General features: G+C 44.1%; 1 protein-coding gene across 2 annotated transcripts in view; it reads right to left on the minus strand.

Annotated features, from left to right (window-relative positions):
• Positions 1-3,537: 3,537 nt before the first annotated feature.
• Positions 3,538-21,327, minus strand: part of LOC139563419 (son of sevenless homolog 2-like) — a 72,188-nt gene continuing 54,398 nt past the window's right edge. For both annotated transcript variants that reach the window (XM_071382074.1, XM_071382075.1), the window contains 9 exons: positions 15,937-16,056; positions 15,423-15,585; positions 14,199-14,316; positions 10,426-10,598; positions 9,205-9,321; positions 8,225-8,480; positions 8,000-8,077; positions 6,977-7,080; positions 3,538-5,732 (listed from right to left, as the gene is read on the minus strand). In XM_071382074.1, coding sequence (XP_071238175.1) covers positions 5,229-5,732; positions 6,977-7,080; positions 8,000-8,077; positions 8,225-8,480; positions 9,205-9,321; positions 10,426-10,598; positions 14,199-14,316; positions 15,423-15,585; positions 15,937-16,056 — 1,633 coding nt within the window. In that variant the 3' untranslated portion in view covers positions 3,538-5,228. The remainder of the gene's footprint in view (positions 5,733-6,976; positions 7,081-7,999; positions 8,078-8,224; positions 8,481-9,204; positions 9,322-10,425; positions 10,599-14,198; positions 14,317-15,422; positions 15,586-15,936; positions 16,057-21,327) is intronic.

A 21,327-nucleotide genomic window follows, 5' to 3' on the forward strand; every position in this document is an offset into this window, starting at 1 on the left:
AATGACATAACAACAGGACGTAGTGTGGCAATAATACAAAAGAGTTGGCAAGACAGCACGAGCCAGTCTAGAACTCAGGCTAGGATCGGAAGACATGGCTGTACTCTGTTTATATTCTAGCCTGGGGGGGGGGAATTGTCTGCAAGTAAGTAAGTTAGAGACACAGTGACCTGTTTTTATCTGACCATAGCAGCATTGGACAGTTAGGCAACGTGGAGGGGTGGGGGGGTATATGTAATACAACAGAGAAGTCACTTTATACAAATTATTTAGTTAGTGTATACATGTTATATACACAGCATCCACAAACGTGTACAGTTTTTCTTGTGTATAGCTTTTGTTCTAAGCATTACATAGGAAACCGTATTTAGTTTTTCTATTCAGGATTTTTTTTAATAGCATTAGACAACTTTTGCCTCTACTCTGTAAAATAGAAAACTAAATTAAAAGGCACATCCGAGCATGATGCATGTGTTGTTTCAGTCTTAAAATTAAAAGGTATTTTTGACAAGAGAGAGGACAAGGAACTCTGGCTAATAGAAGCAGGCTCCCCTCTCTGTGAATCCAGATATTTCAAACAGCCACTAGGGGAGCCGTGGAGCCAATTCCCCGTTTGTCCACTAGGGGAGCCGTGGAGCCAATTCCCCGTTTGTCCACTAGGGGAGCCGTGGAGCCAATTCCCCGTTTGTCCACTAGGGGAGCCGTGGAGCCAATTCCCCGTTTGTCCACTAGGGGAGCCGTGGAGCCAATTCCCCGTTTGTCCACTAGGGGAGCCGTGGAGCCAATTCCCCATTTGTCCACTAGGGGAGCCGTGGAGCCAATTCCCCGTTTGTCCACTAGGGGAGCCGTGGAGCCAATTCCCCGTTTGTCCACTAGGGGAGCCGTGGAGCCAATTCCCCGTTTGTCCACCAGGGGAGCCGTGGAGCCAATTCCCCGTTTGTCCACCAGGGGAGCCGTGGAGCCAATTCCCCGTTTGTCCACCAGGGGAGCCGTGGAGCCAATTCCCCGTTTGTCCACCAGGGGAGCTGTGGAGCCAATTCCCTGTTTGTCCACCAGGGGAGCTGTGGAGCCAATTCCCTGTTTGTCCACCAGGGGAGCCGTGGAGCCAATTCCCCGTTTGTCCACCAGGGGAGCCGTGGAGCCAATTCCCTGTTTGTCCACTAGGGGAGCCGTGGAGCCAATTCCCCGTTTGTCCACCAGGGGAGCCGTGGAGCCAATTCCCCGTTTGTCCACCAGGGGAGCCGTGGAGCCAATTCCCCGTTTGTCCACCAGGGGAGCCGTGGAGCCAATTCCCCGTTTGTCCACCAGGGGAGCCGTGGAGCCAATTCCCTGTTTGTCCACCAGGGGAGCTGTGGAGCCAATTCCCCGTTTGTCCACCAGGGGAGCTGTGGAGCCAATTCCCAGTTTGTCCACCAGGGGAGCCGTGGAGCCAATTCCCCGTTTGTCCACTAGGGGAGCCGTGGAGCCAATTCCCCGTTTGTCCACCAGGGGAGCCGTGGAGCCAATTCCCCGTTTGTCCACCAGGGGAGCCGTGGAGCCAATTCCCCGTTTGTCCACTAGGGGAGCCGTGGAGCCAATTCCCCGTTTGTCCACCAGGGGAGCCGTGGAGCCAATTCCCCGTTTGTCCACCAGGGGAGCTGTGGAGCCAATTCCCCATTTGTCCACCAGGGGAGCTGTGGAGCCAATTCCCAGTTTGTCCACCAGGGGAGCTGTGGAGCCAATTCCCTGTTTGTCCACCAGGGGAGCTGTGGAGCCAATTCCCTGTTTGTCCACCAGGGGAGCCGTGGAGCCAATTCCCCGTTTGTCCACCAGGGGAGCCGTGGAGCCAATTCCCCGTTTGTCCACCAGGGGAGCCGTGGAGCCAATTCCCCGTTTGTCCACCAGGGGAGCCGTGGAGCCAATTCCCCGTTTGTCCACCAGGGGAGCCGTGGAGCCAATTCCCTGTTTGTCCACCAGGGGAGCTGTGGAGCCAATTCCCTGTTTGTCCACTAGGGGAGCCGTGGAGCCAATTCCCCATTTGTCCACTAGGGGAGCTGTGTAACAATCCGTTAGTCCACTAGGGGAGCTAGCCTTCTCTTTGTCCCAGGCTTTGGTTGGGTTGCTACGTGTGACGGCTCCAATGCTGAATTTCCATACAGAACCAGAAGGCTGGTACAGTAACTGGGGATGATGGTACATCATTAACTTGGGATGATTGGTTTTATTTAAGACATCATCTTGGCTTTAAGGGATGTATTCATTAGCAAAAAAAAAAACAACAACTTTGCAACAGAAAACATTATGCAACGAAAACAAGAGTTTCTATTGGACAAATTCAGGTAGGTCCCATCCCGTTTCGTTTGCATCCCGTTTCGTTCCTAGTGAATACACCTCTGGAGATAAAAAAAAAAGAAAGATCCCATGGTCAGACCATTACTCTGTTCCAGCTGGCTGATGTGTGTTATTAGGTAGGTACCGATTGGTGTAGCACAGAGAATGTTCGACCAACCGTAACAACCAATCAATGTGTTTGAAATGTCCATGTGTAGTTGCAGGGGGTGCGTTTGAATAGTAGTGCTGAGATGTGTGTTTGAAATGTCCATGTGTAGTTGCAGGGGGTGCGTTTGAATAGTAGTGCTGAGATGTGTGTTTGAAATGTCCATGTGTAGTTGCAGGGGGTGCGTTTGAATAGTAGTGCTGAGATGTGTGTTTGAGATGTACATAGGGGGTGCGTTTGAATAGTAGTGCTGAGATGTGTGTTTGAAATGTCCATGTGTAGTTGCAGGGGGTGCGTTTGAATAGTAGTGCTGAGATGTGTGTTTGAGATGTACATGTGTAGTTGCAGGGGGTGCGTTTGAATAGTAGTGCTGAGATGTGTGTTACAGGTCGGTTCAGTTTTGGTACAATCATGTTTTTCTTTTTAGTTTCCATCTTTAAAAAAAAAAACGAAAAAATATTAAATGCGAAAACAGAATAATTAATACAAGTCCCTTGATGGTAGTGAATGCCCATTACTGCTTATCACTTATTAACCATCTATTCACATGACTATAGTAAAGTTGTGTATATTAGCCTACATTGGATGATGACCATTTCATTACAAGCCTCATCTCATGTCTATAAAGCTGCTGTCTGATCACTATTTTACTAGTTCTTCAAAGTTAAATAAGGCATATTTTTATGACTGCCGAATACCAACTATCAAATCACTTGGATCAGGTCATTTCAGGTAGAGATACCTCACAAAGCAGCTGCTCTCAATCCCCTTGGATTGTCCTACGTCTCCTTTCGCTCTCTGGTCTGCCCACAGACCGGACAAGTAGACGTGCAATGGGTTATGGTAATTGTAGTTAATTACCACGTTTTCGGCCGCTAACCTATGTATAATATTGGCTTGTTGGAAACTACAACTCCCTATTACATCACCCAATTTTTCTCTAGAGAAACTGCGCATTGAGGTCACAGAAGAAAAAAACTGAACGAAATGGAATTGATGTCAGTCAATTTGCTGTTTTACCCCCCCCCCCTCCCCCAGCATTTAATTGCTCAGAACTCAAATTTAGAAAATGCTCCTTTATTTGAAATAGACAAGATGGCGGCATACACAATGTTGGATGACTTCATGGAGGAATTTTTATTTATTTAATTACGCTGCATTTTCTAAAATTCAAAAAACACAAACCCCCTGCAACTAGACAAGGACTTTACGAGGACATTGGTTGTCTTCCAAGTCGGCAATTGAGGGAAGTATGGACAAGTTAAGGCTGGTTGATCTGTACTACCACCAAAACAGTAACTAACACGTAGCGGCTAACGGAGCCTCACATTAGCATGTTACAATCTGCTAGCTACCCTGGACAGATAAAGCTCTGGCTGCTGTTATCTCTCCTCTCTGCCAGTGATGTGATGACATCTTGTCGTTAACCCTCTTCCTCGATCGGAGCGCTTTGATATCCATCATATGACAAAAAAAAAAAAAGGGTAGACATGACAAACGTTGACCAAGCTCTATGTGCAGCGAACACACCCCGTCCGTCCGTCCGCCCCTCCACAGAGGTCAGTCCTGTGGGGTTAAAGGCAACATCTGAAATGGAGGGTAATTCTAGGACCAGCGGGGCGGTACGTAGCTACCAACTACAGCAAGGAGCCCATGTCCAGGGCTATATGGTCTTCCTGTACCACACAGTACACAGCCCTGTGAATACCGCTGAGCTCACGCACATTACAGTCACAGCTCTGCACAGTTCAGTGAAGACAAACAACGACAAGGAGGGGAAGGATTTCAGTGTGACAAAGATCAGGTTGGTAATGTCTGAAACGACTGGATGAAAAAATATCCAGAGTCCATTTTTAGTTAGTCATTCCTCAAAACATGAATCCCTTATATAACCCCAGCAGAACAAAGGACTGGTCACTAAAGGAGGGAGTCGCACACAAACGGGAGGAGAACTTCCAACACTTTGATGATTCTCGTGCTTGTTCCCAGACAGAACCACAGTAAATGTTTGATGATAACAGAGCACCGAGGTCTGTACGGTCCAGAGTTGAGTCCGTCCGTCCGTCCGAGAGCCACAGGACAGGAGGACTGACTCCTGGGGCGAACGAGTGAATGGTGCTCGCAAGCACTACTGTGTGCCAACGCAACAATGCCCATAGATCCACACATAGCGTTGCCAGTGAGAAGACCTGTCCATGCCGATGGAAGTGTCATTACTGGTCTGTATAGTCCCCAACCACCAGGACAGACCGAAGAGGCCCCAGCCCCAGCCACTCCTCTGCTTTCTGGGTTCAGCACAGTGTCTCTTTTGGGGGTAGGAGAGTTACTGCTGGACTGTGGCAATACCGTCCTGTCCACTCTAGTACAGAGTGGAATATCTATATGAAGAAAGTGACAGAGTCAGTGTTGTGTACAGGTGTGTGACGTGCACTGCACACACGGAGGAGGAGGAGTTAAATATCAGTGTCTTGGGGCTCCTTGTTCATTGGCTGGCACACTGGTGTGGATTATCCCATTGGCACAGAGGGCTTGAAATGAAGGTGGGGCTACTGATACCCTGAGAGGAGTGGCCGTGGTGTGATTGGTCAAATGTAGGAGGGGTTTGGAGTCTTTGTTACGATCAGTAGCTTTAAAAATCATGATTAGTTTGTTTTCAAATCGCTCTGTGTCATGAGGTCATAGTTTGATACAGTTTGTATTGTGTGGAGCAGCAGCCATGATGATAAGGAAACAAAAGAAGCAAGGAGGCTCCTCATTGGCTACCCTCTGTGCTCTCCACCAATGAGAGGCTCTGTAAAGGGGGTGGCAACAGCTCCCTCTTGTAGGTCTTTGGGGGAAGTTTGGGGAGCTGGGAGGAGGAGTTGTGGCGGGGAGGTACAGGTGGCGCCATGATGGGCAGGGGGAGCGGGCAGAGACTGTTCTGGCTGGCGCTGAGCAGGCAGCTCCGTCGGGGGACGCGGGGCGAGGGGGTACCCGGGGGCGTTCCAGGGGACGAGGGGGAACTGCCAAAATCCCAGTGGAAGCGGCCGACGGGGGAGGGTTGAAGGTTCAGGGGGTAGTTAATGAAGATCTCTGGTGGCTTCTGGGGGACGGGGGGAGGCGTGTCTGGCTGGGGGTCCCGGGGTGGTGGAGGTGGGGGGCTGGGGAGGGGGCCGTCGCTGGGGCCATTGTAGACTGGGGCGCGGGGCTGGATCCTGGGGAGAGGAGGGGGCAGTCTGGGGGGGATGGCTGGGGGCCCGTTGGACCTGGAACTCAACTACAAAACACACAGGAGGGTCAAAGTCAGAAACAAACAGAGAAATATATTATTAAATAGGAGTCAGAGTTGAGAACCAGTCAGATTGTCTGTTAGTCTAACAGGAGTCAGTGTTGAGAACCAGTCAGATTGTCTGTTAGTCTAACAGGAGTCAGTGTTGAGAACCAGTCAGATTGTCTGTTAGTCTAACAGGAGTCAGTGTTGAGAACCAGTCAGATTGTCTGTTAGTCTAACAGGAGTCAGAGTTGAGAACCAGTCAGATTGTCTGTTAGTAGTTAGTCTAACAGGAGTCAGTGTTGAGAACCAGTCAGATTGTCTGTTAGTCTAACAGGAGCCAGTGTTGAGAACCAGTCAGATTGTCTGTTAGTCTAACAGGAGTCAGTGTTGAGAACCAGTCAGATTGTCTGTTAGTCTAACAGGAGTCAGTGTTGAGAACCAGTCAGATTGTCTGTTAGTCTAACAGGAGTCAGTGTTGAGAACCAGTCAGATTGTCTGTTAGTCTAATAGGAGTCAGTATTGAGAACCAGTCAGATTGTCTGTTAGTCTAATAGGAGTCAGTATTGAGAACCAGTCAGATTGTCTGTTAGTCTAACAGGAGTCAGAGTTGAGAACCAGTCAGATTGTCTGTTAGTAGTTAGTCTAATAGGAGTCAGAGTTGAGAACCAGTCAGATTGTCTGTTAGTAGTTAGTCTAACAGGAGTCAGTGTTGAGAACCAGTCAGATTGTCTGTTAGTCTAATAGGAGTCAGTGTTGAGAACCAGTCAGATAGACTAACTACTAACAGGAGTCAGAGTTGAGAACCAGTCAGATTGTATGTTAGTAGTTAGTCTAACAGGAGTCAGAGTTGAGAACCAGTCAGATTGTCTGTTAGTAGTTAGTCTAATAGGAGTCAGAGTTGAGAACCAGTCAGATTGTCTGTTAGTCTAATAGGAGTCAGAGTTGAGAACCAGTCAGATTGTCTGTTAGTCTAACAGGAGTCAGAGTTGAGAACCAGTCAGATTGTCTGTTAGTAGTTAGTCTAACAGGAGTCAGAGTTGAGAACCAGTCAGATTGTCTGTTAGTAGTTAGTCTAACAGGAGTCAGAGTTGAGAACCAGTCAGATGGACATCTTGAATGGTGTACTGTACTAAGTGTGTGTTAGCTTGACCCCAGTAAAACAATCCTTACATTTCACAAAAAGACACTAAAGTTGAAATTGCACAAGGCCTGACGTACGGTGTGTGTGTACGGTGTGTGTGTGTTACCTTGGCCTCAGAGAAAGCATCCTTTCTGCGAGGGGGAAGTGGAGGAGGTCTGAGTAACTCTTCTCCTAGCTGGTGAAGGCTTCCACACGATACTGAGTGGAACTCTACACATGTACATAAAGGTACATAGGTATAGTCAATCATTCAAAATGTATTTATAAAGCCCTTTTTAAACCAGCAGTGGTCACAAAGCTACCAGATACAGGCTGGGGCAACAGGCTGGGGCAACAGGCTGGGGCAATGGGGCAACAGGCTGGGGCAACAGGCTGAGGCAACAGGCTGGGGCAACAGGCTGAGGCAACAGGCTGAGGCAACAGGCTGAGGCAACAGGCAACAGGCTGGGGCAACAGGCTGGGGCAACAGGCTGGGGCAACAGGCTGAGGCAACAGGCTGAGGCAACAGGCTGAGGCAACAGGCTGAGGCAACAGGCTGAGGCAACAGGCTGGGGCAACAGGCTGGGGCAACAGGCTGGGGCAATGTGGCAACAGGCTGGGGCAACAGGCTGGGGCAACAGGCTTGGGGCAACAGGCTTGGGGCAACAGGCTTGGGGCAACAGGCTTGCTTGATCGATTTCCAAAGCCGACAAGGTAAAATCTGCCATTCTGCCCTTGAGCAAGACCAGACCCCATTAACCCAGTCTACCAGACCCCATTAACCCAGTCTACCAGACCCCATTAACCCAGTCTACCAGACCCCATTAACCCAGTCTACCAGACCCCATTAACCCAGTCTACCAGACCCCATTAACCCAGTCTACCAGACCCCATTAACCCAGTCTACCAGACACCAGTCTACCAGACCCCATTAACCCAGTCTACCAGACCCCATTAACCCAGTCTACCAGAACCCATTAACCCAGTCCACCAGACACCAGAACCCAGTCTACCAGACACCAGAACCCAGTCTACCAGCAGACTCCATAGGAAGGCTGTGTTCTTGTTTGTCACGCTAAAGAGCTCTGTTTCCTAAATCCTAAACCGAGACGGACACACGTCATCGTACAGCGCTAACAGCAACACTCACTTGAGGGTGGGAGGAGAACAGAAGTGAATATGGAGTTTCCACCGGATATAAAATGGCCACATAGAGAAGTTGAGCCACCTGTAAAATGAAGACAGACCTCGAATTATATCCACTTCAACTTCTTCAATTATAATCTTCCACGTGTTTAAATCACTGAATGGTATGTATATGTCTGTGTGTATTTGTTTCTATGTGTGTGTGTCTCTCTCTCTGCCCCAGCCTCACCATAGACACTATAGAGGTCTGGCTCCATGAAGACAGAGCTGAGGTCTGAGCAGGCAGACTGCGGGGGCGTAGGGGTGCTGGGTGAGGTGGGGGCTGTGGAAGAGATCTCAGGCTCCGTCTCAGCGATGCTCCTGAAGGTGATCTTGTGGGGGGGCTCTCTCTCCAGGGGTACGGGGTGGCCCTTCAGGGTCCCTGACGTAGAGGTACGCACCGGCCGGATCCCCGGGGACTTCAGAGGGTACAGGGTCTTCCTGGGCTGGAGGAGAGAGACAGAGAGAGAGACACAGAGAGAGAGAGAGACAGAGAGAGAGAGAGACAGAGAGAGAGAGAGAGACAGAGAGAGAGAGAGAGACAGAGAGAGAGACAGAGAGAGAGAGAGAGACAGAGAGAGAGACACAGAGAGAGAGAGACAGAGAGAGAGAGAGACAGAGAGAGAGAGAGACAGAGAGAGAGAGAGACAGAGAGAGACAGAGAGAGAGAGAGAGAGAGAGAGAGAGAGAGAGAGAGACAGAGAGAGAGAGAGAGAGAGAGAGACAGAGAGAGAGAGAGAGAGAGACAGAGAGAGAGACAGAGAGAGACAGAGAGAGAGAGAGACACAGAGAGGGGGGGGTTAAGTCATGACAGAGTTGGGGTAAGCATGCACAACTCACACGTTCACATAAATCTGTCATTTTTATATTATGCAACTATTTTATTTTTTTTACCTTCATTTAACTAGGCAAGTCAGTTAAGAACAAATTCTTATTTACAATGACGGGGAACAACTGCCTTGTTCAGGGGAAGAACGACATATTTTTACCTGCCACCCATTGATGTTACATTTGAGCTAAATACACAGTGATAAATGTATTTGTAAAACTGTAGTTGTAAAAACACTATCTGTTTGACTGGTTAGTGAGCAGCGTTTACATCGAAACAATGATCTGTAATTACATCTCACTACCGGAAGCTTTGGTCTCCTTGCTGGGCAGGTTACTTACGAATCGGGGCGGCTGTTTGCAGTTGCGAGGCTCAATCTCCTGAGACTTGTTGAACAGATAGTCCGAGAGCTCCTTCTCACCCAGACTGCCCATCGGGTTCAGGTTCTCAAAAAACCTCTGGGACAAAAAACACATTAAAAAGGGTCATCTGATTAACAATATTCCTTTAGAGTGGATCATAAGCAAGGTGACCACTGTTGTTATGGTGCAGGGGAAGGAGAGAGGGACTAGGACAGGTAGAGAGAGCGAGGGACTAGGACAGGTAGAGAGAGCGAGGGACTAGGACAGGTAGAGAGAGAGAGAGGTGGAGAGAGAGGGACTAGGACAGGTAGAGAGAGAGAGAGGTGGAGAGAGAGGGACTAGGACAGGTAGAGAGAGAGAGAGGTGGAGAGCGAGGGACTAGGACAGGTAGAGAGAGCGAGGGACTAGGACAGGTAGAGAGAGCGAGGGACTAGGACAGGTAGAGAGAGCGAGGGACTAGGACAGGTAGAGAGAGATGGAGAGAGAGGGACTAGGACAGGTAGAGAGAGATGGAGAGAGAGGGACTAGGACAGGTAGAGAGAGATGGAGAGAGAGGGACAAGGACAGGTAGAGAGAGATGGAGAGAGAGGGACTAGGACAGGTAGAGAGAGATGGAGAGAGAGGGACTAGGACAGGTAGAGAGAGATGGAGAGAGAGGGACTAGGACAGGTAGAGAGAGATGGAGAGAGAGGGACTAGGACAGGTAGAGAGAGATGGAGAGAGGGGGACTAGGACAGGTAGAGAGAGATGGAGAGAGAGGGACTAGGACAGGTAGAGAGAGATGGAGAGAGAGGGACTAGGACAGGTAGAGAGAGATGGAGAGAGAGGGACTAGGACAGGTAGAGAGAGATGGAGAGAGAGGGACTAGGACAGGTAGAGAGAGATGGAGAGAGAGGGACTAGGACAGGTAGAGAGAGATGGAGAGAGAGGGACTAGGACAGGTAGAGAGAGATGGAGAGAGAGGGACTAGGACAGGTAGAGAGAGATGGAGAGAGAGGGACTAGGACAGGTAGAGAGAGATGGAGAGAGAGGGACTAGGACAGGTAGAGAGAGATGGAGAGAGAGGGACTAGGACAGGTAGAGGTAGTTGGCCTACCTTGATGTCCTGCTGGACCTTGAGACAGTAAGGCTGGTTTTGATTGGCCTACCTTGATGTCCTGCTGGACCTTGAGACAGTAAGGCTGGTTCTGGTTGGCCTACCTTGATGTCCTGCTGGACCTTGAGACAGTAAGGCTGGTTCTGGTACTGCTGTATCTCTCCTGTGATTTCCGCTACTTTCCTCCTCTTACTGAAGTTGATCAGCTCTTTGCCGTGTCTCTTCAGGAAGTCGGGGTTCCCCTCCTCTGTCTTCAGGATGTTGGTCAGGTAGATACCTGGGACAGACGGGTAGGTAGTTATTGGTCAGGTAGATACCTGGGACAGACGGGTAGGTAGTTATTGGTCAGGTAGATACCTGGGACAGACGGGTAGGTAGTTATTGGGCAGGTAGATACCTGGGACAGACGGGTAGGTAGTTATTGGTCAGGTAGATACCTGGGACAGACGGGTAGGTAGTTATTGGTCAGGTAGATACCTGGGACAGACGGGGTAGGTAGTTATTGGTCAGGTAGATACCTGGGACAGACGGGTAGGTAGTTATTGGTCAGGTAGATACCTGGGACAGACGGGTAGGTAGTTATTGGGCAGGTAGATACCTGGGACAGACGGGTAGGTAGTTATTGGTCAGGTAGATACCTGGGACAGACGGGTAGGTAGTTATTGGTCAGGTAGATACCTGGGACAGACGGGGTAGGTAGTTATTGGTCAGGTAGATACCTGGGACAGACAGGTAGGTAGTTATTGGGCAGGTAGATACCTGGGACAGACGGGTAGGTAGTTATTGGTCAGGTAGATACCTGGGACAGACGGGTAGGTAGTTATTGGTCAGGTAGATACCTGGGACAGACGGGTAGGTAGTTATTGGTCAGGTAGATACCTGGGACAGACGGGTAGGTAGTTATTGGTCAGGTAGATACCTGGGACAGACGGGTAGGTAGTTATTGGTCAGGTAGGTAGATAGGGCAGGTAGATACCTGGTCAGGTAGGTAGATAGGGCAGGTAGATACCTGGTCAGGTAGGTAGATAGGTCAGGTAGATACCTGGTCAGGTAGGTAGATACCTGGTCAGGTAGATACCTGGTCAGGTAGGTAGATACCTGGTCAGGTAGTTAGATACCTGGTCAGGTAGGTAGATACCTGGTCAGGTAGGTAGATTGGTCAGGTAGGTAGATACCTGGTCAGGTAGGTAGATAGGGCAGGTAGATACCTGGTCAGGTAGGTAGATAGGGCAGGTAGATACCTGGTCAGGTAGGTAGATAGGGCAGGTAGATACCTGGTCAGGTAGGTAGATAGGGCAGGTAGATACCTGGTCAGGTAGGTAGATAGGGCAGGTAGATACCTGGGACAGACGGGTAGGTAGTTATTGGTCAGGTAGATACCTGGGACAGACGGGTAGGTAGTTATTGGTCAGGTAGATACCTGGGACAGACGGGGTAGGTAGTTATTGGTCAGGTAGATACCTGGGACAGACGGGTAGGTAGTTATTGGGCAGGTAGATACCTGGGACAGACGGGGTAGGTAGTTATTGGTCAGGTAGATACCTGGGACAGACAGGTAGGTAGTTATTGGGCAGGTAGATACCTGGGACAGACGGGGTAGGTAGTTATTGGTCAGGTAGATACCTGGGACAGACGGGTAGGTAGTTATTGGGCAGATAGATACCTGGGACAGACGGGGTAGGTAGTTATTGGTCAGGTAGATACCTGGGACAGACGGGTAGGTAGTTATTGGTCAGGTAGATACCTGGGACAGACGGGTAGGTAGTTATTGGTCAGGTAGATACCTGGGACAGACGGGTAGGTAGTTATTGGTCAGGTAGATACCTGGGACAGACGGGTAGGTAGTTATTGGTCAGGTAGATACCTGGGACAGACAGGTAGGTAGTTATTGGGCAGGTAGATACCTGGGACAGACGGGGTAGGTAGTTATTGGTCAGGTAGATACCTGGGACAGACGGGTAGGTAGTTATTGGTCAGGTAGATACCTGGGACAGACGGGTAGGTAGTTATTGGTCAGGTAGATACCTGGGACAGACGGGTAGGTAGTTATTGGTCAGGTAGATACCTGGGACAGACGGGTAGGTAGTTATTGGTCAGGTAGATACCTGGGACAGACGGGTAGGTAGTTATTGGTCAGGTAGATACCTGGGACAGACGGGTAGGTAGTTATTGGTCAGGTAGATACCTGGGACAGACGGGTAGGTAGTTATTGGTCAGGTAGATACCTGGGACAGACGGGTAGGTAGTTATTGGTCAGGTAGATACCTGGGACAGACGGGTAGGTAGTTATTGGTCAGGTAGGTAGATAGGGCAGGTAGATACCTGGTCAGGTAGGTAGATAGGGCAGGTAGATACCTGGTCAGGTAGGTAGATAGGGCAGGTAGATACCTGGTCAGGTAGGTAGATACCTGGTCAGGTAGATACCTGGGACAGACGGGTAGGTAGTTATTGGTCAGGTAGATACCTGGGACAGACGGGTAGGTAGTTATTGGTCAGGTAGATACCTGGGACAGACAGGTAGGTAGTTATTGGTCAGGTAGATACCTGGGACAGACGGGGTAGGTATTTATTGGTCAGGTAGATACCTGGGCAGGTAGATACCTGGGACAGACAGGTAGGTAGTTATTGGTCAGGTAGATACCTGGGACAGACGGGTAGGTAGTTATTGGTCAGGTAGATACCTGGGACAGACGGGTAGGTAGTTATTGGTCAGGTAGATACCTGGGACAGACGGGTAGGTAGTTATTGGGCAGATAGATACCTGGGACAGACGGGGTAGGTAGTTATTGGTCAGGTAGATACCTGGGACAGACGGGTAGGTAGTTATTGGTCAGGTAGATACCTGGGACAGACGGGTAGGTAGTTATTGGTCAGGTAGATACCTGGGACAGACGGGTAGGTAGTTATTGGTCAGGTAGATACCTGGGACAGACGGGTAGGTAGTTATTGGTCAGGTAGGTAGATAGGGCAGGTAGATACCTGGTCAGGTAGGTAGATAGGGCAGGTAGATACCTGGTCAGGTAGGTAGATAGGTCAGGTAGATACCTGGTCAGGTAGGTAGATACCTGGTCAGGTAGGTAGATACCTGGTCAGGTAGATACCTGGTCAGGTAGATACCTGGTCAGGTAGATACCTGGTCAGGTAGTTAGATACCTGGTCAGGTAGGTAGATACCTGGTCAGGTAGGTAGATTGGTCAGGTAGGTAGATAGGGCAGGTAGATACCTGGTCAGGTAGGTAGATAGGGCAGGTAGATACCTGGTCAGGTAGGTAGATAGGGCAGGTAGATACCTGGTCAGGTAGGTAGATAGGGCAGGTAGATACCTGGTCAGGTAGGTAGATAGGGCAGGCAGATACCTGGTCAGGTAGGTAGATAGGGCAGGCAGATACCTGGTCAGGTAGGTAGATAGGGCAGGTAGATACCTGGTCAGGTAGGTAGATAGGGCAGGTAGATACCTGGTCAGGTAGGTAGATAGGGCAGGTAGATACCTGGTCAGGTAGGTAGATAGGGCAGGCAGATACCTGGTCAGGTAGGTAGATAGGGCAGGTAGATACCTGGTCAGGTAGGTAGATAGGGCAGGTAGATACCTGGTCAGGTAGGTAGATACCTGGTCAGGTAGGTAGATAGGGCAGGTAGATACCTGGTCAGGTAGGTAGATAGGGCAGGGCCAGATGGTATGCGTGTGTCACCTAATACCCTTTTCACAGTATTATTCTGACCCGAACCGTACTGTGTTGGCGTCAACATATTCCCTTCTCATTGACCTTTACGGTTCCAGCAACTATGTTGGATGGGTGACAGGTCAGTTCAGGCTCAGTAGTGTGAGAAGGATGTAGTACTGTTTGTCAGTGTGCTCCCGTCTGTCCGGAAGGTCTTACCAAAGAAAGGCACACAGGGCGGGTTAATGGACTTGAGTTTGGCCAGGTACTTCTTGAAATGGTCCTGGCTCAGTTCCACTGCTTCCTCTAGGATCCTCTTCTTCCTCTCGGGGACCGCCTGAAAGACAAGGACAATATCTCTCGTTAACTTGCTGCTCGGTAAAAGGATTGGGAGAATGTCAAATTGCATTTTCTTGATTCTTCGCCTCCTTCTCCAAAACCCATTGGATGAGAAGGTCAGAGGGGAGGGACCTCTGACTTTCTCATCCAATGGGTTTTGGAGGAGGAGATTGGACGTGACGAATCAAATAAATGTATTCTCTCTGGTCTTAGTGCTCAATAGGCACCAGACAGTGGGCACCAGACAGTACACATTGCATGCTGACAGGGTTGGGGACAATTCTATTTAATTGAATGGGAATATACCCGTTTACTTCTGGAATAGGAATATACCCGTTTACTTCTGGATTAGAATAGGAATATACCCGTTTACCTCTGGATTAGAATAGGAATATACCCGTTTACCTCTGGATTAGAATAGGAATATACCCGTTTACTTCTGGATTAGAATAGGAATATACCCGTTTACCTCTGGATTAGAATAGGAATATACCCGTTTACCTCTGGATTAGAATAGGAATATACCCGTTTATTTCTGGATTAGAATAGGAATATACCCGTTTACCTCTGGATTAGAATAGGAATATACCCGTTTACCTCTGGATTAGAATAGGAATATACCCGTTTACCTCTGGATTAGAATAGGAATATACCCGTTTACCTCTGGATTAGAATAGGAATATACCCGTTTACCTCTGGATTAGAATAGGAATATACCCGTTTACTTCTGGATTGAAACTGAATTGACGTCAACCATGCATCCATGTTCTCCTAAACAGTAATGGTTGGTTAACCTTTTTTGTGTGCCAAATGGCACCCTATTCCCTACGTAGTGCACTACTTTTATCCTGAAATGGCACCCTATTCCCTACGTAGTGCACTACTTTTATCCTGAAATGGCACCCTATTCCCTACGTAGTGCACTACTTTTATCCTGAAATGGCACCCTATTCCCTACGTAGTGCACTACTTTTATCCTGAAATGGCAGCCTATTCTCTCTATATAGGGAACGGTGTACCATTTGGGCCGTCACCCCAAGGTACACGTCTGCGCTGTGTTCACCTTGAAGGTGCGTCTGTGTGTGTGTGTGTGTGTGTGATCACCTCGAAGGTGTGGTCGAGCCGGTAGACGGGGACAGAGTTGATGGCAGAGACCACCTCCAGAACACCGTTGAAGTTGTTGAGCTCCTGAAACACCTGCAGGATCTCAATGACCCGGGTTAACACTGCTACTCTCTCATCCAGGTTCTCTGCTTCCACAATACACCTGACAGAGAGAGAGACAGAGAGGCAGAGAGACAGAGAGAGATACGGGATACAGAGTGAGACAGAGACAGAGAGAGAGATAGACGGGAGACAGAGAGACAGAAAGAGAGAGAAAGAAAATGGATATCAGAATTAATGTTATTGACTGAGTTCACAGCAGGGACTTGTTCAGTAGTCCACACTGTAGCAAAAACATTTCTGCAATAGAAAATGAAAATCTGTGTTCTTATTGGACAAGTTCAGGTAGTATCGCTCTATTTGACTGTTTCTAAAAACGTTTCCCACCTACTGAAACAGACCCAGCTAACCTCTGAACCCCAGGGCTTGGGTGATTTGTAGTAGTACTACTCACTTCTCGAACCACAGCGTGAGGTTGGTGGTGTGACGGATCATCCTCAGCAGGTTGGGAGAGTTATTCTCCTTGTCCTCTTTGGTCCAGACACTCCCCACCAGCTCAGACGGCCTCACAGCCCTGCAGAGGACACACACGTCAATAACATTACCCTTACAACATGAATGACTAACACTTGAAAAAAGCACAGTACCACACTTCTCAGAATGGCCCCTGTACAGACAGAACATGGTCAGAGGGCTTCAGCCAGAGTTGGCTGGCAGGGTAAACCATGTTCCAGCATCATGCTTTTAACAGTGTACTACAGTTTACAACTGCACCATTCGCTGTATATTTGTATATTTCTTGCTGTTTTTATTGTTTTTATCATGGTGCCACATCAATGATATAGAAGAGCAAAGATATTCATAACTAAGATGGTTCATCTGGGTCAAGTTTATAAAACTTAGAGCACTGTGTTAGTAAGAGATTATAGTTTTGGGAACATATCCAACGACTTCCTTAAAATACCAGATTTGTATGTGCTATAGGTGTCTCACCTGTAGACTAGACTCCAGCAGGGTGAGCTGGGTACTGTGGTAAAGGTATAGTAATATTATAGCAGTGGAAGGTAGAGTAACATTATAGTAATATTATAGTAGTGGAAGGTAGAGTAATATTATAGCAGTGGAAGGTAGAGTAATATTATAGTAATATTATAGCAGTGGAAGGTAGAGTAACATTATAGTAATATTATAGTAGTGGAAGGTAGAGTAATCTTATAGCAGTGGAAGGTAGAGTAATATTATAGTAGTGGAAGGTAGAGTAATATTATAGTAATATTATAGTAGTGGAAGGTAGAGTAATATTATAGTAATATTATAGTAGTGGAAGGTAGAGTAATATTATAGTAACATTATAGTAGTGGAAGGTAGAGTAATATTATAGTAACATTATAGTAGTGGAAGGTAGAGTAATATTATAGTAATATTATAGCAGTGGAAGGTAGAGTAATATTATAGTAATATTATAGTAGTGGAAGGTAGAGTAATATTATAGTAGTGGAAGGTAGAGTAATATTATAGTAACATTATAGTAGTGGAAGGTAGAGTAATATTATAGTAATATTATAGCAGTGGAAGGTAGAGTAATATTATAGTAATATTATAGCAGTGGAAGGTAGAGTAATATTATAGTAATATTATAGTAGTGGAAGGTAGAGTAATATTATAGTAGTGGAAGGTAGAGTAATATTATAGTAACATTATAGTAGTGGAAGGTAGAGTAATATTATAGTAATATTATAGTAGTGGAAGGTAGAGTAATATTATAGTAATATTATAGTAGTGGAAGGTAGAGTAATATTATAGTAATATTATAGTAGTGGAAGGTAGAGTAATATTATAGTAGTGGAAGGTAGAGTAATATTATAGTAGTGGAAGGTAGAGTAATATTATAGTAATATTATAGTAGTGGAAGGTAGAGTAATATTATAGTAATATTATAGCAGTGGAAGGTAGAGTAATATTATAGTAATATTATAGCAGTGGAAGGTAGAGTAATATTATAGTAATATTATAGTAGTGGAAGGTAGAGTAATATTATAGTAGTGGAAGGTAGAGTAATATTATAGTAATATTATAGTAGTGGAAGGTAGAGTAATATTATAGTAATATTATAGTAGTGGAAGGTAGAGTAATATTATAGTAATATTATAGCAGTGGAAGGTAGAGTAATATTATAGTAATATTATAGTAGTGGAAGGTAGAGTAATATTATAGTAGTGGAAGGTAGAGTAATGTTATAGTAACATTATAGTAGTGGAAGGTAGAGTAATATTATAGTAATATTATAGCAGTGGAAGGTAGAGTGATATTATAGCAGTGGAAGGTAGAGTGATATTATAGCAGTGGAAGGTAGAGTAATATTATAGCAGTGGAAGGTAGAGTAATATTATAGTAATATTATAGCAGTGGAAGGTAGAGTAATATTATAGTAATATTATAGTAGTGGAAGGTAGAGTAATATTATAGTAGTGGAAGGTAGAGTAATATTATAGTAATATTATAGCAGTGGAAGGTAGAGTAATATTATAGTAGTGGAAGGTAGAGTAATATTATAGTAACATTATAGTAGTGGAAGGTAGAGTAATATTATAGTAGTGGAAGGTAGAGTAATATTATAGTAGTAGAAAGTAGAGTAATATTATAGTAATATTATAGCAGTGGAAGGTAGAGTCATATTATAGTAGTAGAAAGTAGAGTAATATTATAGTAATATTATAGCAGTGGAAGGTAGAGTCATATTATAGTAGTAGAAAGTAGAGTAATATTATAGTAATATTATAGCAGTGGAAGGTAGAGTAATATTATAGTAGTAGAAAGTAGAGTAATATTATAGTAATATTATAGTAGTGGAAGGTAGAGTAATATTAGAGTAATATTATAGTAGTGGAAGGTAGAGTAATATTATAGTAGTGGAAGGTAGAGTAATATTATAGTAATATTATAGTAGTGGAAGGTAGAGTAATATTATAGTAGTGGAAGGTAGAGTAATATTATAGTAATATTATAGCAGTGGAAGGTAGAGTAATATTATAGTAATATTATAGTAGTGGAAGGTAGAGTAATATTATAGTAGTGGAAGGTAGAGTAATATTATAGTAATATTATAGCAGTGGAAGGTAGAGTAATATTATAGTAATATTATAGTAGTGGAAGGTAGAGTAATATTATAGTAGTGGAAGGTAGAGTAATATTATAGTAATATTATAGCAGTGGAAGGTAGAGTAATATTATAGTAATATTATAGTAGTGGAAGGTAGAGTAATATTATAGTAGTGGAAGGTAGAGTAATATTATAGTAATATTATAGCAGTGGAAGGTAGAGTAATATTATAGTAATATTATAGTAGTGGAAGGTAGAGTAATATTATAGTAGTGGAAGGTAGAGTAATATTATAGTAATATTATAGCAGTGGAAGGTAGAGTAATATTATAGTAATATTATAGTAGTGGAAGGTAGAGTAATATTATAGTAGTGGAAGGTAGAGTAATATTATAGTAGTGGAAGGTAGAGTAATATTATAGTAGTGGAAGGTAGAGTAATATTATAGTAGTGGAAGGTAGAGTAATATTATAGTAGTGGAAGGTAGAGTAATATTATAGTAATATTATAGCAGTGGAAGGTAGAGTAATATTATAGTAATATTATAGTAGTGGAAGGTAGAGTAATATTATAGTAGTGGAAGGTAGAGTAATATTATAGTAATATTATAGCAGTGGAAGGTAGAGTAATATTATAGTAATATTATAGTAGTGGAAGGTAGAGTAATATTATAGTAGTGGAAGGTAGAGTAATATTATAGCAGTGGAAGGTAGAGTAATATTATAGTAGTGGAAGGTAGAGTAATATTATAGTAATATTATAGTAGTGGAAGGTAGAGTAATATTATAGTAGTGGAAGGTAGAGTAATATTATAGTAATATTATAGCAGTGGAAGGTAGAGTAATATTATAGTAATATTATAGTAGTGGAAGGTAGAGTAATATTATAGTAGTGGAAGGTAGAGTAATATTATAGTAATATTATAGCAGTGGAAGGTAGAGTAATATTATAGTAATATTATAGTAGTGGAAGGTAGAGTAATATTATAGTAGTGGAAGGTAGAGTAATATTATAGTAATATTATAGCAGTGGAAGGTAGAGTAATATTATAGTAATATTATAGTAGTGGAAGGTAGAGTAATATTATAGTAGTGGAAGGTAGAGTAATATTATAGTAATATTATAGCAGTGGAAGGTAGAGTAATATTATAGTAATATTATAGTAGTGGAAGGTAGAGTAATATTATAGTAGTGGAAGGTAGAGTAATATTAGAGTAATATTATAGCAGTGGAAGGTAGAGTAATATTATAGTAATATTATAGTAGTGGAAGGTAGAGTAATATTATAGTAGTGGAAGGTAGAGTAATATTATAGTAATATTATAGCAGTGGAAGGTAGAGTAATATTATAGTAATATTATAGTAGTGGAAGGTAGAGTAATATTATAGTAGTGGAAGGTAGAGTAATATTATAGTAATATTATAGTAGTGGAAGGTAGAGTAATATTATAGTAATATTATAGTAGTGGAAGGTAGAGTAATATTATAGTAGTGGAAGGTAGAGTAATATTATAGTAGTGGAAGGTAGAGTAATATTATAGTAGTGGAAGGTAGAGTAATATTATAGTAGTGGAAGGTAGAGTAATATTATAGTAGTGGAAGGTAGAGTAATATTATAGTAATATTATAGCAGTGGAAGGTAGAGTAATATTATAGTAATATTATAGTAGTGGAAGGTAGAGTAATATTATAGTAGTGGAAGGTAGAGTAATATTATAGTAATATTATAGCAGTGGAAGGTAGAGTAATATTATAGTAATATTATAGTAGTGGAAGGTAGAGTAATATTATAGTAGTGGAAGGTAGAGTAATATTATAGCAGTGGAAGGTAGAGTAATATTATAGTAGTGGAAGGTAGAGTAATATTATAGTAATATTATAGTAGTGGAAGGTAGAGTAATATTATAGTAGTGGAAGGTAGAGTAATATTATAGTAATATTATAGCAGTGGAAGGTAGAGTAATATTATAGTAATATTATAGTAGTGGAAGGTAGAGTAATATTATAGTAGTGGAAGGTAGAGTAATATTATAGTAATATTATAGCAGTGGAAGGTAGAGTAATATTATAGTAATATTATAGTAGTGGAAGGTAGAGTAATATTATAGTAGTGGAAGGTAGAGTAATATTATAGCAGTGGAAGGTAGAGTAATATTATAGTAATATTATAGTAGTGGAAGGTAGAGTAATATTATAGTAGTGGAAGGTAGAGTAATATTATAGTAATATTATAGCAGTGGAAGGTAGAGTAATATTATAGTAATATTATAGTAGTGGAAGGTAGAGTAATATTATAGTAGTGGAAGGTAGAGTAATATTATAGTAATATTATAGCAGTGGAAGGTAGAGTAATATTATAGTAATATTATAGTAGTGGAAGGTAGAGTAATATTAGAGTAATATTATAGTAGTGGAAGGTAGAGTAATATTATAGTAGTGGAAGGTAGAGTAATATTATAGTAATATTATAGCAGTGGAAGGTAGAGTAATATTAGAGTAATATTATAGTAGTGGAAGGTAGAGTAATATTATAGTAATATTATAGTAGTGGAAGGTAGAGTAATATTATAGTAATATTATAGTAGTGGAAGGTAGAGTAATATTATAGTAATATTATAGCAGTGGAAGGTAGAGTAATATTAGAGTAATATTATAGTAGTGGAAGGTAGAGTAATATTAGAGTAATATTATAGTAGTGGAAGGTAGAGTAATATTATAGTAGTGGAAGGTAGAGTAATATTATAG

The sequence above is a fragment of the Salvelinus alpinus genome, chromosome 34 (assembly GCF_045679555.1).
Source record: "Salvelinus alpinus chromosome 34, SLU_Salpinus.1, whole genome shotgun sequence".
NCBI classification, from domain to species: domain Eukaryota; kingdom Metazoa; phylum Chordata; class Actinopteri; order Salmoniformes; family Salmonidae; genus Salvelinus; species Salvelinus alpinus.